Genomic DNA, 19,207 nt, shown 5'->3' with positions numbered 1-19,207 from the left:
AGAAAAACCCATTTCCATACAAATCTTATCTGTACTTTAATTTAGTGAAATATTTGTTGTTTGATATTTGTCTTGCAAAATTACAAAAGATAACTATCTGTGAATAGATGTCTCTAATTTTGAACTGATAAACTACAATGAAAGCAGCTTGTCACGTCATTTACTGCCATCTCTTCAATTACTCTTTTTCTTACCAAATAGAAGCATCCGTGGCTTACTATTTTTTAGATTATTTTTCCTTACCAAATAGAAGCTCCAGTGGCTCAAAAGTTCAGAGTTCTTTCTTAAGATGAGGGAATGCGAACCATGAATTCTCAGTTGACAGCCAAGGTAGAGTAATTCAGTTTTTTCTCTTGCTGTTTAAAGCTGCCAAAGTGTGATGTTACTCGTTGCAGCCCCTTCCCCAAGCGACACATTAGTTTGTCTGCGGATTTTTACCGCTAGAAAACGGGTTTTGATATCCGTGGTGGGTAGAGCACAGATAGCCCTTTGTGTTTAATAACAAACAACGACATTGTTCTACAACTAGCGGGAGTACCCGTTCATGATTAAGAAAATATTATCTTAGGATATGAAAAGTTGCTTGTTTGTTTGTTTTGAATTTCGCGCAAAGCTACTCGAGGGCTATCTGCGCTAGCCGTCCCTAATTTAGTAGTGTAAAACTAGAGGAAAGGCAACTAGTCATCACCGCCCACCGCCAACTGTTGGGCTACTCTTTTACCAACGAATAGTGGGATTGACTGAAAGGGCGAGCATGTTTGGTGTGACTGGGATTCGAACCCGTGACCCTCAGATTACGAACCGAGCTCCTTAACCACCTGGTCATGTCGGACCATGAAAAGTTGCTTCCCTTATATATAATTGTACAAAACGCAAAAATGCCCATAAAAATTGCAAAACACAAAACGTTAAAACGCATCTTTGTATGTATTTCTGCATAGACACAACAAACTTTCATGGCAAGTTTGGTGAAGATTAACCAATAAGGGGAGTGGGGCAAAGTAGTAGTAAAAAACGCGAAAACGTCCAGGAAAACTGCAAAACTAAAAGCTTGTATTTATCTCTCCATATCAAATACGGTGCAAAGTAATTATATGGACATACAACAGATAGTACCATTATATTTATATAGACTACATGGAGTACCCGTCCCACTGGATACAACTTATGTAAATTCGTGAAAAGATGGTTCCCTTATATGTAATTGTAAAAAAAACAACTCAAAATGTCCATAAAACCGCAAAACACAACATGCAAAACTAAAAATTTGTATGTATATACCCATGGACTCAATGAACTCCATATCAAATTTGGTGAAAATTCATCTGCATCTTGCGAAACAGTTACATAAACATACAACAATCAACAGACACTACATTTAAATTTGTATAGATTATTGTCCGACATACACGACAATTTCGACTATTCTGAGAACTGAAAACAGAGACGTAGTTTTCAGCTTATGAAAGCATTTAGAATGTTGGAAGATTTGTCTTAATATAAAATAAAGACAGAGAAAGTTGAATATGTGATATAATAATAAAAATTGAAGTTACGCGTGTTCTGTATCTCTTTGGACCTTAGTTCGTGCTTACGTAGCTCAAGATGTCATGTAATGTGTGCTTTATTCTTTAGAAAAAGTGAATAAAAGAAACTAAAACGAGAAGGCAACTCAAGATGTTGTGTAAAGTGTGCTTTATTCTTTAGAAAAGATGAAAAGAAACTAAAAACGAGAATGCAACTCCAACTCAAGATGTCGTGTAAAGTATGCCTTGTTCTGCATAAAAGGCGACTTCAAGCAATATAAGATAATATTTCATAGTAGTACTCAGTTTTACTTCTCGTATACATAATGATTAAATTGAACTTTATAATACGGAACTTCACTGTCTTCTTCTCCCAGAAACATTTTAAAGAGAAATATAAATAAAATATTTGAGGTAACGCTTATAATAAAATATATTACTTCGAACTGTGGTAATGTTATCTATTCGTCTATTAAAATACCATGAACCATGGTGGAGGTTCATAATAACCATCACGTATTTGTTATTCTTCCTGCCCACAGCAAGAATGGATGCAAGCATTGTAATAAAACATGGCCAATATTACTAAATGCATCATCGCGCATTGTGTTGGATAGTTTTTAGGTTTATTTGACTACTTAGCAAATAACAACGGCTGTATACCCATTGACACCCAATCGTTTTAATGTAGTCTATAGTTCACATGGATTCTCATAATCAACTACATGCACACGTATATAAATGTGTGCAGACCGTGGATGTAATTTAATATTTATATGGCAGGCATGGTACATGTACCGCAGCGATTATTAACTTATTGTTGCAACTGTATTGGTGTCGGATGTCATTTGTTTATATATAGGGTTTCTACCCTTTCGGAGATGACGCTGCTGACAGGATCACTGTATAATGGATATGGACAATATTAACGCCTAGGCTGGCTCGCACAACAGAAATCTTTAAGCCATTATTTAAAAGATAGCATCTGGCTCATTTCGAGCATTTGATCGGCAATCACGATGATGGCTGATTGTGATTGCGAATTTTATAGACACTACAGGTAGAGTAGTCATCCGTGAAGCTGACTATAAGGAGTGACAAAAATCATGCAATCAGAAGATAGCGATTCTAGGAGAAAGTGAGGCAGAAACTTAATAATTATTTATATTGTTTAGAAAATATTTAGTTTAGGATGAAGTTGGCACCTGCAGCTACGATGGCACACCAGAGTTTAGGGTCATCACAGTTAAAAACAACGGAGAGGGGAAAGCCTAATCAAATAATCAATTCATAATTGTTAATTAACAAGTTATAATATAATATAATTTAAAATATAAAATAAAATAAAATATAATAAATTATATTATAACTATAAATTTTAAGTCATAAACAAAACATATTAAAATTAAACAAAATACGCTGCATGTTTTTAAAAGGATCTTAGGTTATTGTAACCTAAGCTACAATGTGGGATTATAAAATGTTTCCTATGTAGGACCCACATTGCGGTGGGGATACACCGTCTATCAGTCTTAACCTACAATTCGCTAGTCTCACATACGAAGATTAGAAATTTAGAGATCAGGAGAGCGAGATTTTTAGTTGAAATTAAGATCATTTAAGAACTTGGTACTATTGTATGCGGATGTACACCTTGAGCTGCATATACAAGCACGACAGTTACAGTAAACTATCACTTTACTGATGTGTTAATTAGTGCCTCTACCATACTGGGGACAGGAATGCTAACTTCAAGAGGTAAGTTTTATCTTACTTACCTATAAATGGTAGTACTTATTTTCTTTTTACATTTTTTATTTTATTTATTTATTTTTCATCTTTTTATGTTTGTCTTTTTTCTTATTCTTATGTCAACTTGTCAGAACAGTCACCTTCCAACAAATGTCTGCAAGCAGTAAAGAGTGATATAGATGTGGTACGTTATGAGCTTGAACACCCACATCTCGCGTTCCCAATTTCTAAATTTCTAATCTTCTTATGTGAGCCTAGCGAATTGGAGGTTAAGACTGATAGGCGTTGTATCCCTACCGCAAAGTGGGACCTAGTTCTCCAGTCACCTCCAAAACTAGGATACATTTTATAATCCCACGTTGTAGCTTGTACCCTAAAATACTTTTAAAAATATGCAGCGTATTTTGTTTAATTTTAATATATTTTGTTTATAGATTAAAATTAATGGTTATAATACACATATATATATATATATCAGCAAACACATATTACACGTGCATGCGGTTAAAACTTATGCGGTTACAAAATCCAAATCCAGTCCATGCATCATTCCAGTGCAGTTCAGCAATCCTTCCTATCCACTATTTACAGACTCCACATACAGCTGCAGGTTATAAATATAGCAGTTATATATATTTCACAATTATATAATATAACGTGTGGTATGTTGATCACCATGTATGATCGTAGCAGTGATATCAGTAACAATAGCCATCTGACCTCCATGAAACCAATTCAATGGTTGTCATTGTTTTCCAAGAGAGCATCATAGACCAACTACGTATTTCATTAAATAAAATGTTTCAAATAAGACATTATTGCTATTATGCGGACTTACGTCCATGCTTGAGACATAGCGTTGATATTATTTCTTCAAGATACACGTCTTCATATTTACAATAGTCAAAATAGGGACTTGTAGTTTGAGGAAATAATGTCAACACTCTGTGGCAAACCTTAAGCTTGTTTCTTTATTTTTTAAGATTTCTATTCTACCTCAGAGGTTTCAATTCCCTCTGTGGACTCAGAAGATAGCCCAGTGTGGCTTTACTATAAGAAAAATACACACAAACACACACACTATTCTACCTTTTTAAAATAATTCTGTTTTAACATAATCTATCATATTATTCAAAGTTACGAATTCCAAGTCAATTTACAAAGGACACTACATTAATCTGAAATTACTTTCTTTTATATTTCTAATTTTATGGTTATTGAATACTTTTAAATAATTCCCAAGAAAAGTGATATATAATTCCGTTTTGGAATATAATAGCAAATTGCATTTCATCCAGGTGATTTAAATGAACATAGATAACGTAAAAATACTCTCATATTTTATGTGTATGCGTGCTTCAGACTATTATATAATACGATCACAACAAAGGAAAACTTATCGTTACTTTGAAATTTCAGTAATGAAGCGAATACATTTTCCTGGTTGTAACCACGAATCATAATATTAATGTATTTCTTGAGTTTAAAGTAACGCAATTAGTTTCATTATACTATTTAAATGTACATATAAAAATACCCTAAATGCAGAAAAGTTTTTTTGTTTAAAAAAAAAAACAGGTGCAGGCTATCTGATAAACAAAGTAAAACTAAAATATATGCAGTTGTCCAACATTTGTTCACAAGTAACGAATTAATAGCATGCATAGGATGATTTTAGAAAATAATGATATACAAGGGTATATCGATATGTTTGTTTGTTTGAAGTCAAGCACAGACCTATACAATGGGCTATCTGTGCTCTGCCCATCATGGGTATCGAAATCTGGTTGTTAGCGGTTTAAGTCCGCAGACATTCCGATGTGCCACTGGGGGACAAAAATCGACTATACTCATTTGATATTTCACTGGCAAAGACCTGCAAAACATTTGAGATCAAATTAATATCTTTATTGCAACAATACTTATTTAATTACAGGTAGCACAACGGTATATCTAACGATTTACAACGCTAGAAACATAACACGGATACCCCATTGTGTAGCTTTGCACTTAACTACAAACAAACCAATAAAGGACTTTTAGAATAATACAAAATATTTCTAATCGCAGACACCTAAATCTATTTATGTTAGGCCTAACATAAATTCAATTCTTCATTAATTAAATAAGGCCAAATTAATATATTTTTATTTATGGTTCCTCCTGGTTCGTTTTATAAACGAACAAGTTGAGGTACTCGTCCTTTGTTCGGCTTACGAAATGGAAAAATATGAGGTGGATGCTATGGTAACATACAAATCCTAACTTTTACACAACGTACTTATAACATAACATTTCATTACAGTTTTTATTATTATCTCACCAAAGGTATTGTATAAGGTTTAAGAACTCACTATATATATACTTAAAACTTGGTACACACTGAAGGATGATTAGGGTCACTTTGAAGGAAGAGGTAGCAGCCAAAATAAAGGAGGTGATTGTGATTTATCTGCTTTAAACTCCCAGTTCTTAATATCCTTCCAAAGTAATTCAAGTGATTAATTAATTGTGCTCACTAGCAGCAAAAGTGGCTTAGGAGCTGAAATTGATGGGTCAAAGTAGGAAATGCGCATAACTCTAAGAACGCCCATTTCAGCTTAATTGTAACTGTGGGAATATAAACTCCAGCTCAGTTTATGAATTATTGCCGTTCACTGCATTCCTCCATAGAAAATCCTAACACACGTTCTGAGATATATGAGACATTTGTGTGCCCTCTTCCACACTGTTCTGTCATAGTGCTTGTGTTTTCTTATAGCAAAGTCACATCGTGCAACCTGCTGTGTCCACTGAGGGGAATCAAACCCCTGATTTTAGCGTTGTAAATCCGTAGACTTACCGCTATTCCAGCGGGGAACTTGTATTATAACAAAATTTAGTAAATATTTTTCTGTAAAAATGTGTCGCCATCTGTGAACGTAATTAATTTTAACTGACGTCGAATACAAATGCTTGATAACACCAGTATTAGAGATGGAGATGTTGTTCACTCACAATTAACCTACCTTTAGTTCCAAACTATCATTTCATGAAGTTTGGTTGACGTTAGCCCAGCGACCAAGAAGTAGTAAGGTAATGGACAGACAAACACACAAATTTTTGTTTTGTGTATGGGTGGAGATGTTTTAGATTTTTCAGTATTCCTCTAAAGGAGTGCATTAAAATGTGGTGGTGGTGCTCTCAATGGTTTCAATTCAATTCCACTTTGTCATTATCACAACACAGTGATTTTTATCCTGCAAAAATCGCATTTTGTTGATCTTCTTCCAACAACATATGCAGAGTATGATTCATAACCATTATTTGGATCATAATCATAAAATGATTTGAACACATTGACCAATAACAACCCTTCTTTGAGTTTGATATTCTCTATCTTGTTCTCTTCTAGCAGCAATTTCTGCAACTATTTATTTCGCTTTTCTTTTTGTCATTTTGCCACGATTTCCTTCTTGTGTGGCAGCAGTTTCATCAGGTGTCTCTTGAGCTCTTCTTCTAGCTATTCCTTTCCTCTCTTGACTTTGTCTAGAAGCGGTTTCTTTTGCCATTTCTTGCAATTTCCTTTATTTCCTATTTCTGATTTCCGTGAATAAAAGAACTTCAAAGCTCGTTTGGATATTCTGACACCCTTAGGGTGTAACTTCACAAAGTTGACTGTTTTTGAAACTACAAAGAAATAGTGTTTATATATATATATAAGTACTGTTTCTTTGTAGTCGAAGAAGGAAGTACAGTGGGAACTCTTTAGGGTAATGATGAAACATTCTGCTAATTTTGTCTTCATGTGATTAATTAACTAACGGTTATTGATCTCATTATACAAAATCTAATATAGTTTTGTGTATGTGTGTGTGTAAGCTCGTGACACCATTAGTGAATGTAGTTAACGCTAATTTACATCAAAAGTAAAAAATGCTGAATAACAGCAATAAAGGGGAAGTGGAGGGATTGTGAATTTCCCATTAACATGTCCCTTGTTCCTAGCTATCAACCCACATATTTTGGCTTAGTATGACCCAGCGATTTAAGACTAGTTAGATAATGGACAAACAGACAGAAAAACAGATTTTTGGTGCTTTATATATAATAATTTTGTTTTGTATAAATACATTGTGTCATCTATCGATTTAGTTAACGTCAATTTATGTCAAAGATAATAAACACTCAATAACAATAATAATGGGTTGTGGAAAGCATTGTGAGTCTTCGATAGATATGCCCCTTGTTCAATACTATAATCCCACAAAGTTTGGGTGAGGCTGCCTAGTGACCGTGGAGAAGTTAAATAAGGAACAAAAAGACAAACAAGTATATATTTTGGTGCTTTGTATATGTATAAACGTACAGTTTTAGTCAGTTTTGGGAGTAAAAGTGAAAGTTGTTTTGATTAAATATGATACTCAGTGATAATTGTTTGGAATTAACCACAAAGCGACGCAAGTCCAGAGGCATACCGCTGAGCCATTGAGGAATCATTCATTACTGTAAGTCAGTTAAATAATTCGCACTGATAACAAGTTTTGCACAGCACACTAAAATCACATGAATTAGAACACTGGTCCTGAGTGAAAGATCAAGACGCGATTAGAGAAATTAAAGTAATGTAATACTTTTGCATTAATTACCATTTATTTCAGTGTTTGGTTCATTTGCAGTTTTCATAAACCTGTTCAAAATGTTTAAAGGTAATGGCGTGTCTTTGTTAATGAAGTTGACAAAACTTATTATGGTAAATCTCTGCAGATCTGGCATAATTTATTAAATTAAGTTTGTTTGTTTGTTTTTGAATTTCGCTCAAAGCTACACAAGGGTTATTTGAGCTAGCCGTCCCTAATTTAGCAGTGTAAGACCAAAGGGAAGGCAGCTAGTCATCACCACCCACCGCCAACTCTTAGGCTACTCTTTTACCAACAAATAGTGGGATTGCTAGAAACATTATAACGCCCCCACGGCTGAAAGACCGAGCATGTTTGGTGCGACGGGATTACATTAGGAAACAGCATATATAAACTAATGTTGTTACAAAGTAGACAGAAAATTTAGATTATTACAGTGTAGCAAATTTTTAGAAATAAAACCATTTTTGTTTTCTGATGTCATTTAAAAATTATTCAACCTGTATGTTGAATTCGAAAATGATATCTATTTTTCTGTATTATGTACAAATTGTTCACAAAACATCATATGTAGTTTTACATAAGTGAATTATCTTAATTCAAATCGGGTCACATTTTGTTATGCTTAATTGGCTGACAACTGTTGGCTATAGATTTCTCTATATTAATTGCGACATTTCTTATCGATCGCTCTAGAGCCCACGAGAAACACACCACTAATTTATAAACGGTTAACAGGCTGCACGACGTGTCATTTCTGGATAGTATTTGTTTGTGCGTACACTTGGACATTATTTCTTTCTTTTCAGTATAATATATTCATCGCTATGGCAACAAGAAGTTGTGTAAATGATCCAGACATATTCTGTTATATTTGTGGTAAATTTGTGAACAGACAGTTCGAAAGAATAATGAAGAAAGTTGATAAAGAAGCGAGGACTGTCCTTAAAAACGTTATTGACAATTTTTTAGGAAACAACAAGGATCCAAGTTACAGAAATATTACAAATAACATCCTCGATAAATTCAAAGAGTTGGGTCGTAATATGAACCTGAAAGTTCATTTTTACACTCACATATTGACTATTTGCCTGAAAATCTCAGTGCCGTCATCGACTAATAAGAGAAAACGTTTCATCAAGAGATCTGGAAGATGAAGAGAATTATCAGGGAAGGTGGAAACATCAGCTTTTTACTGGTGGTCATTGAAATGAGATGCTCTGGACGCAATACATGAAAGAAAGACCACAACACTTAGTTTGATAGTTTGAAACTAAAAGACGTAAATTCCACAAGAAGTTAACAATAATGAGGATCTATATTCGTTTGATCTAAATATGAGTGTTTTCTTTCCGATTTGTAAAAATTTCTTAAGTTATAGAAAAAAAATTAGTCTTATTTTCGAAATCTTGGGTAGTCTAATTGTGAAAGATCCGTTATTAAAACCAAAACGAATTTATGCAGCTTAAATTCGCAAACCTATATTATTACTGCTTTGGTTTTCTGTAAATAGCACATATCATAGCTTGATGAGGTAAAAAAATCACCATATGCGTTATATAGAAGTAAAACATGAATAACGAGGCAATCTTTAGAAATATTCAGTATAAACTGTTTGTGAAATATCTCACGCATACATTCAGGAAATAATAGCATTTACCTGAATGTATGATATACATTCCCTTTCATAGTTTAGCTGTCTAAATAGATTAATATTGTAAAACATTTTATAGCTATTACAAACAGTCAACTAAACAAGTATGCTGCCAATTCCATTGTGGATATTTTTGATGGCCATTCATTGCTATTATAGTATTTATTATAAAGCACAAGGCTACAGAATGTGCTATCTCTTCTTTGTCCACTACAGGTACAGGAACCAGAATGTTGTTGTTATAAGCCTAATGATTTGCTGTTGAGACTCGGAGGAGGAAAGCTAAATTGTGAAATTCCACACTGAACAAAGACCATGGTACTTTATAAACTTCTTATAATTTACCTACAAACTGTGTCCATTTGTTTAATGAAGACACATATACCAACTCTACATCTGTTAGCTTTCATTCCCAGTAAGTATATAAGTGGTTCTCTCGTAGGGGTGACTAACTGTATTCTGAAAAAACAATCACAAGCTGTGGGGTACCTGGCGTGTTTTCTATTGACAATAATCAATCATTCTTTAATACCTGTTTTTAAACAGAGAAATGTTAACAGTGGCACACCGCTCTCATAAGTTAAATTGTAGCGTGCAGTTATGCATGGATTGCGCAGTTATATAACTCAGTGCTCAACAGCAGACACTTCAACACTGCTCAGCGCACGTATATGACTTAATGTCAAGAAATAAGAAAAACCAGTCGAATCACATGTAGAGCTTAAAAGTGATAAAAATGTTCAATCTTTAGAGACTCGAAGTTGCTTAAAATGATCACAAAAGTTCGCCACAGATGTATAAATTAAGATCTTCCCCTTGATTTTACCTATTGAGCCCCCATATATACAGTGAAAAAACTTTTCGTGAAATATCCACTGTAGTCCTGCGAAGCTATATTTGTATAAAAGTATAAATCGTAAATTTAGTTGACTAAAACACTTGTCCAGTGAGTTGTGTTTATTCCAAATGAAATAAAGTGGGATACGTATAGACATTAAAACGCGTTTAAATAGTATAATGTTTTATTTAAAGTTAAAGACTGTTCAATGAATTATGAACAAAGATTTGGTTTGGTTGGTTTTGAATTTCGCGCAAAACTATACGAGGGCTATCTGCGCTAGCCATCCATAATTTAGCAGTGTAAGACTAGAGAGAAGGCAGCTAGTCGTCACCTCCCACCGTCAACTCTTGGGCTACTCTTTTGCCAGTGAACAGTAGGATTGACCGTCACATTATAACACCCCCACGGCTGAAGGGGCGAGCACTTTTGGTGTGACGGGGATTCAAACCCACGGCCCTCCGATTACGAGTCGAGTGCCATAAGTACTTGGCCAGGCCGGGCCATTAATCCTGTCCTATCTAATTTTCAACTTCTTCAAAAGACATGCTACATAAATAGATGGACAGATAAGGGTCATATGAAAAGTTCTTCCTACGCTCTTTAAATTAGACAAAAAACGATATTTCTACACGCGTGGAACAAAGGTTAAAAAAATAAAAGAAAAATATTTTTACATTTACGATTATTCACGAAAGTTGAAGTTTGAAAACACTGGGTGCATAGTGTGTATATATTTATTATGTATACCCAACTACTTTGGAATTTAGAGCGTGTAGAAACATTCGAAAGCCAGTTTAAAAGCACAGAAACATATCTGTAAAGCCTTTACTGATTACTCCTAGTGAGGGTTTTCAACATTATTTACAAAAAAATATATAATTCTAACTCACTAGTAAAAATGCGAGCACATGTATTATGTTGTGTTTTCCACTTTGTTATTTACATACAAAACAATGGGTATGAGCGAGCAGATCCCCGATGGGTCAGTAAGTTCACGGACTTACAACGCTAAAATCCGCAGTTCGATTCTCCACAGCGGACACAATAGATAGCCCATCTATTTATGTGGGCTATCTATTGTGTCCATCTATGTGGACTATTTATGAGGTTAAAATTCATAGATGGATCATATTAGACGAAAGTTGGCCAATGGGTAGCGTACCGGACGATAAATCAGCGAGTTCAAAGTTGACGTCCATTACCGTAAAAAATAAAAATAAAATCGTTACCTTGAGGACAAGTACTTTTGGTTATCTGTTTCCCTTTAGACTATCACTTCAACATTAGGGACAGATAGCTCTTGAGTAGTTTAGAAATTATTCTAGAAAATGATTACATTCAAATATTTTAATTCCTAATTTGCGGAAAAACCTCATATTGTTATCACTTTCTCTTCTTTGTTCTCGGCCCGGTATGGTCACGTGATTAAGGCAATCGACTGGTAATCTGCGGGTCGTCGGTTCGAACCCCCGTCACTCTATACATGCTCGGTCTTTTAACCTTGGGGACGTTATTCATTGATAAAAGAGTAGCCCAAGAGTTAGTGATGGGTGGTGATGACTAGCTGCCTTCCCTCTAGTCTTACACTGCTAAATTAGGGACGGCTAGCACAGAGAGCCCTCGAGTAGCTTTGTGCGAAATTCAAAACAAATCTTTGTTCGTAGTTCATTAAACAGTCTTTAACTTTAAATAAAACATCATAGTATTTAAATGCGTTTTAATGTCTATACGTACCCCATTCTATTTCATATGGAATATATTGATAAATTAGTGATTAATTTATCAGCGATGTCATTTGTGAAATTTGATCTAATTTAAACCTTATTATTGCAACAAAACTACATAATTTTGTAACATATAAATAACGATTAATATTATAACTATTAATTATTCATTTGCTAAAATATAAACCATAACATCGCAATGCAATAGCTCGATTTTATATACACATATATACATTTTACACATTTTTGACATAACGAACATTCGATAAGGTTTTCGTGCCTTCAAATGCTAACAACGTATTTCTAAACTTTTTTACTTTATTTTGTGCTTTTTGGTCTAGAGAATATTACAGTGTGATTTTTTGTAAGATTTAGGATTGGTAAGCCTAATTTTCATCTGTAATATTCAAACTTAAACAAAAGTCTTACTCAATCGAGGCCCGACATGGCCAGGTGGGTTAAGGCACTCGACTCATAATCTGAAGGTCGCGGGTTCGAATCCCCATCGCACCAAACATGCTCGCCCTTTCAGCTGTGAGGACATTATAATGTGACAGTCTATTCATTGGTAAAAGAGTAGCCCAACAGTTGGCGGTAAGTGGTGTTGACTAGCTGCCTTCCCTCTAGTCTTACTCTGCTAAATTAGGAACGATTTGCGCGAAATTAAAAAACAAACAAACAATACCAAATCGTATTTTACTTTTTGTATATGTAAACATTTTCTTACTTATACTGTAATGAGCTACAATCCTTAGGATTCACCAAACCAGTTTACTGTCAGATGATGTTATGAGTTAAAGAAAGAAAAGGAAATGATAAACTAGGAAACATCTCTATAGCCTATTCGATTGCAACTATGTTATTTTGATACAACTACTTTTTTTTAATGTTTGAAAGTCATTATAACAGAAAGGTTTAGAAATTTAATACTTTACTAGTTTTGACACATCATTTAGAAACACGCTTGACAACACGTGTCCCATTCTGCATTCATACGTGAAACAATAAATTTTAAGATTTTATCAGTCTCCGCGCGTTTAGTGACATTAAGTTTTTTTATTAAATAAAGAATTTCCATTGCTTGATATTTAAGAGACTTTCATACAACTGACTGACTAGGATAAGAATTGTGACAAAAATTGGTGTCGGTACAATTCAGATTTTTATATTAATTTTGTCGCAAAATTACGGAATGGGTTATTTTCTAATGCGGGAAATATGACCCGAATTTTAGCGCTGGGAGACAAAATATAAATTAACAAATTAAGCGAATGTGGGTTTTATATTGTGTAGTTGTGAAATGAATTAAATGTTCAAGTTAAAGATTGTTTAATTAATTACAAGTTCAAATTTGTTTCTCCTCATTTGGAATGCTAAACTATTACAAATTTTGGCCAACAGGATATTAAACTTTAAATTTCAAGTCAAATATTATCAATACATCTAACAAATTATGCAGGGACGTTTTATCATATTTTCCCAACACTTGGAGTCAGAGATTGAAATAATAAGATACATATTTGGTAAAGCTAGGGGAGAATGTTATAGATGATAATCGTGGATCTTTCCGAACTGACTGTTCCGACTCGGTGAAGATATGGTTATACAATTTCACATTGCTTTATGATGTGATCTTTGTATAGGATATCAGATAGAAATACGTATTTTAATTAAATATTTCAATCTAATCACAATAATAAGGAAAATATAAATAGCCTTGTTTTTTTATTAAACTAGTTTTCATTTTAATAGGATTGAATTTAAATAGTATTGTGAAGACTTTATTCTCTCATATATGAAGGAAACTACTGTGAAATATATCGTTATTTAACATATATTAATCTCAGAAATACATGATTTAGTTAGTCCAGACGTTGGAAATTTGCAAGAAAGTACTATTCTTTAATATATATAAAATGAAGTCGAGAATACTGGATGAATCTGAAGGATGAACTTTACCAAGTTCGTAATTAAAATTGTTCTTACCGCTAGAGCCATATCAACAGCAGTGAAATACAACAAGTGTTTTGCAACAGTAAAAAAATTATATTTGCTATAACAATTAGTACATAAGTATTTTTATTGCATTTTCTTTACTTTACGTTAAATTATTCTTGAAGTAGTGTGCTGAATTTTAGAAATCTTTCAAATTCTAATTTCCTTCATGAGACACCTTGAGCTCGTGCTGTGTTGTTCTATGTTGGTAGTTCGTTTTGTTCTTTGTTGTTGTTGCAATAGTAATTCCCTATAACGGAGGTTTAAATCCCTGGGATATATATATATATATATATGTACTTCAAGAAAGATACGGTAAGGAACCAAAGTACAAATTACTCCAGGTTCAGCTGTGTTAAATGATATAATTAGTAAACCTGCCTACTTAGCAGCATCCATAAATTCCGGTAATGTCTTTTCACGTCATGCGCCCGTATTACTCCGTTCTTCATCAACTACAAACCAAGATTAGTTGTTATTATACGGATGTTTCAAATTCTCTTAACGATCGTTTCTGTGGTCGATGTAATTTCCGAACAAATGGAAATTAAATATCGATATAACTAAATGCACATTTTATGCTAATATCGTCTGTAAACGCGTAATTGCGCGTGTTGATATTTTATAATATATATTCCATTTTTGCTTTCTTTCTGCACTTTGTATTCTTCATTTACCTTTATATCTATCTGTGTTTGTTTAATAATTTAATACTGTTTTTCTTTCAGAGAAATCACATGGAACGATACATGTTCGATCTCCATCTTCGTATGTAAGTATATACACTTCATCTTCTGAAATTGTTTGGATACGTATATCGTTACCGGGTTTGTTCGTCTGATTGTATATATTATATATCTATGTAACTAACGTCTTCCATTGAAATTCTTTGGTAATTCACATTTATAACATAAAATTGTCATTAATATATTTTTTACCTTTTCTACGCTCATTTTACAGCCTCCCTCTCCCGTGACTTAGCAGTAAGACTGATGGCTTGCGACGCTAATAATCGAGCTTCGATACCCGTAGTGGACAGAGCTCAGGTCTCATGATAAGAGCAGCAAATATCTTGCATGTTTGTAATGGATGATGCAAAACAGTATTTATTTTCATATTATTGTTCTCACAGTTAAAGCTAGATTTTGGCTCGTATCCAGTCGTGAATGGATATGTAATCTAAATGTGTTACTTGGAAAGTAGTAGGAGCCATGTATTTCAACTTAAACCTCTCGAAAGAAACTACAATAAATAACATTTTTTAACTACTTCATTTCCATTTGAGCCTTTAATTTAATAAACTGGGTCTCGTTGTGTCTTCCAAATGTAAACAAAATCATTAAACGGTTTATTAAATCAAATCATTTTGGAGTGAAATGTTTCAATAATAAGATTGTTCGGGAAACTACACTTGGAGAAGTTTAAATTATTTTTAAGTTAATAATTGCACAACAAAGACACTAATAAGTATGATATTTATAGTGAAATATTTATTAACATATAATAATCACATTAGCTATTACTGTATTTTAAAAGACGTAATCATTGTTATGAATTATACAGCTATAACTGTATAAATAAAATTAATAACGAATAGGTTTATGTTAGACTGCATTTGCTGTTCCCAGTTTTTAATTTATGTAGTTAGTCCGTTACCTGGAACTTTCTGGAATAATGTCAAGACCTGTGTTTTGTCAGACTCAGTTAAACTCAAGACCTTTTCGTTCAATATCATAATAACAGGTAAAAGTTGTTTTAACTCTTGCTTCTGCTTTAACATCCATAAAGAGCTGACTAAAAGTAATAAGAAAATGGTTTAAATATTAACGTAATTCTATATCGCACTTGTAAACTAAAGAATTTGGGGATTCTACATTACATTTTCAAATAACACAATTAATTGTTCATGTATACGATTAGTTGTGATTACAGTTTAGCAGCCGGGGATTTGTAGTGTTTACTGTCATGATTACAGCTTAGCAGCTAGTGATTCGCGGTGTTTATTGTCTTGTTTACAATTTAAAAGCTGGTGATTTGTTGTTTTGAGCATAAGGTATCATGCGTAAAAAACGAAATTAGTAATCGAATAACAAAGGCGACTGTCGTCTAACGTTATACTTCATTGCAATTTTAAATGTCCACGACGTACCCCGCTGGTACAGCAGTAAGTCTACGGACTTACAACGCTAAAATCAGAGGTTCGATACCCCTCGGTGGACTCAGCAGATAGCCCGATGTGGCTTTGCTATAAGGAAGCACGTATACATACATGTGCATGACTTTTACTTTTGGCTAACTTAAAGAGTGTACATCTTCCCCTGATGTAAAGCTGGTAGTTTAGTACTCTGCTACAACTCTCTGAACAAGATCTGAACTTATCCTATTTTAAATATTCATTGATAAAAGCTACATGATCGAACCATATTATATTAATTGTGTAACTTTAATAGCCTTTTAACCCTAATTAAAGACTAGTTCAGACGTAAGTAATCAGCTTACTGTGGCATTCTGATAAAGCCAAGAAAGATATCTTTGATGACTCATCAAGAAATGCAATAATCATAAATATATTATGTTAAAGCATTGAACACAATTTAGTAGAGAGAAATTCGAAGGTTTACAGGTAATACCAAACGTTCTTCCAAGAAACTGGAAGTAATTAAAAACCAAATGTTTAAAGGAATCAATCAACTGGTTGAATCGAGTCCATGGGACGCCCTCCAGCCTCTTGGAGCCTCACACTCGTTATCAGTGGTGTAATTTTGCTCCAAGTGTCCCATGATGTTTAGTTTCACCACTAAAGATCAACAGAGTCGATAAAAATAGTTTAGGATTTAAATAACAGTCAGTACACAATAGTGACAGTTACTTTCGATACAGAGTTTGAAAAATATTTTTTGGCAGAAAATGTATTCAATACACAAAACTTATGAAGGGTTTTAGTGACATAAATAAAAATATTCTTCAATTCTTCCTGTTGATAGATAACAGTAAATGTCTGGGTGATATTAATTTAATAAATATTCGATAACTTGAATAATATTTAATAGATAACTTCAAATATTTTGATCATAAATTAATAATTCTCTCGAGTCTGTATAAATGTCAGCAAATAACCATAAAGGTCTTAGAGAGATAAATGAATGAATAAGGATACATATAAATTAAATTAAAGAAAAAATTAAGTAAATGAAACAATTTAAATGTTAAATACATTTAGTTTTTGGTATTTTGTTCGAAACCGTCTCCTCAATACTAAAGTAAGTTTATTAATACAAGAGTATTGGTTTTATACATCAATAAAGTTTTCATGTACGAAAATCAGATGCTAAGCCAGCTGAAGGTATACGTACCACCAAGTAGCTTGGACGTCGCTGATCAGAGTCAAAGAGAACATCAACACCAACATGTTTAGCCGCCAGGTCTTGTCTTCAGGAGTCATGACCAAGTACAGAAATCTCTCTGATTTAGCAAACGTCTTTTGTCCACAACACACTTACACTTATCTGCATAACTAAAATGCTGACAGTAAATATGTGTTAAAGATAAAAGTCTGACAGTTCTCCGGTTCTCGTTCCCGCCCTATGTTTCACTTTTATCAAGGAACATTAGCAGTAAAAATCAGACAGGACTGGATGTTCTGTCAAAGAAGATAGTTTTGTTATTTTTAATGTAAATATTTAAAAATTAATAAAATATGAATTGTGCGGGAAAGACACTATTGCATTTCTGCTTTCTTTTCCATCTTTATGGAAATTCGATTGCATTTTACTTGGCTGTACTTTTGTTCAAATATCGGCAGAAAAACTTGATATTTCTAAACAATAATTTGCATTTTGCAGTAGCTCTATCGCAACATGTTTAATTCACAACCAAATAAATTTAACAAAATTCTTTTCGACCAAGCTGTGAAGTTTTGTATTGAAATATTATGATCCTATGCTAAAGTAGAATAGCTCTACTAGCCGTTCACTCTCATGATCCGATGTCGAAGTAGATTAACTATATTAGCCGTTCACTATTATGATCCGATGTCGAAGTGATTAGCTCTACTTGCCGTTCACTCTTATGATCCGATGTCGAAGTAGATTAGCTCAACTAACCGCTCACCATAGTTTTCAGCCACCATGTGGATTTATTGTGGCTCTCAGAGTTCTGCTCGCGCAACGGATGCTCGCGATAACCTCCAGCTGCTTTATGTAACCAATAGGAGTTCGCGCGTTTGTCACCCAGGCAACTGTCAAGTTTAAGCATTGTTTATAGTGCGGATGTTTTTGTATCAAAAAGGCTGGTCCCGGCCAATAGTAAAAGCTATATTTTCTTATTTAGAACGACTTTTATGGTGCACCTCCTTTCTACTACTGTAAATTAGTCGTTTTCCCCCTAAGTGTGGTCGGTTTAAAATGAACGTCATTCATAAAATCTAATAAAATAAATCTAAGAAAAATAAAAAAATCTGCAACTCTAACTTGAATACAAATAACTTTACGTTTTGATGGAATAAAAGAGAAAGCATCTCATTACATTACTGTAATTATGTGGTAAATGTTACATACAGTAGCGTAAGACAAATAACATTTATATATTATTTATAATCTTGGTAAATGTATTTTGGACATACTAATATATAACAGAACTAAGAAGGTCGTGTTCAAACATATATGTCAAACAATCCAATAGCTTTGTAAGCTCGTTAGATTTTATCTTAACACTATTTTGCCAATTCTCTTTTAACGTTTAAATATTTATAGCTATTTTCGACTACCTGTATATTCATTAAGTTAATTTCGATGAAATGTATACATATCTGTAGATATATTTACTGTCATTAATGACTTAAACGCTGACAAAGTATTTTCTCCAACTGTTTGGTTTCTATTCTTTATTTTAATATCATCTCGTTGGTGATAATGATTGTTTATAACCTAGAGTTACAACAGCGTTCACTTTTTTTATTCCCTCTCATTGTCCCTGCCTCTTATCTATACGGCCAGGGAATTTCAATTTGACTTAAACCAGTTTGAGCTTGAATCTTGGTATGACACTGACAATAAATCTTGTCAAAACCAGTTTAAATTTATTTTCTTTATGGATCG

General features: G+C 33.5%; 1 protein-coding gene across 1 annotated transcript in view; it reads right to left on the bottom strand.

Annotated features, from left to right (window-relative positions):
• Positions 1 to 18,263, bottom strand: part of LOC143249506 (protein Wnt-4-like) — a 58,365-nt gene extending 40,102 nt beyond the window's left edge. Inside the window, exon 1 of the mRNA XM_076499470.1 lies at positions 17,465 to 18,263. Within this exon, the coding sequence (XP_076355585.1) occupies positions 17,465 to 17,553 (89 nt within the window). The 5' untranslated portion in view covers positions 17,554 to 18,263. The remainder of the gene's footprint in view (positions 1 to 17,464) is intronic.
• Between the last annotated feature and the right edge of the window lie 944 nt (positions 18,264 to 19,207).

Source organism: Tachypleus tridentatus, chromosome 4 (assembly GCF_004210375.1).
Source record: "Tachypleus tridentatus isolate NWPU-2018 chromosome 4, ASM421037v1, whole genome shotgun sequence".
Classification (NCBI taxonomy): Eukaryota; Metazoa; Arthropoda; class Merostomata; order Xiphosura; family Limulidae; genus Tachypleus; species Tachypleus tridentatus.
Note: the sequence above shows the minus strand (reverse complement) of the source record. Positions and strands in the feature narration are given on the sequence as shown.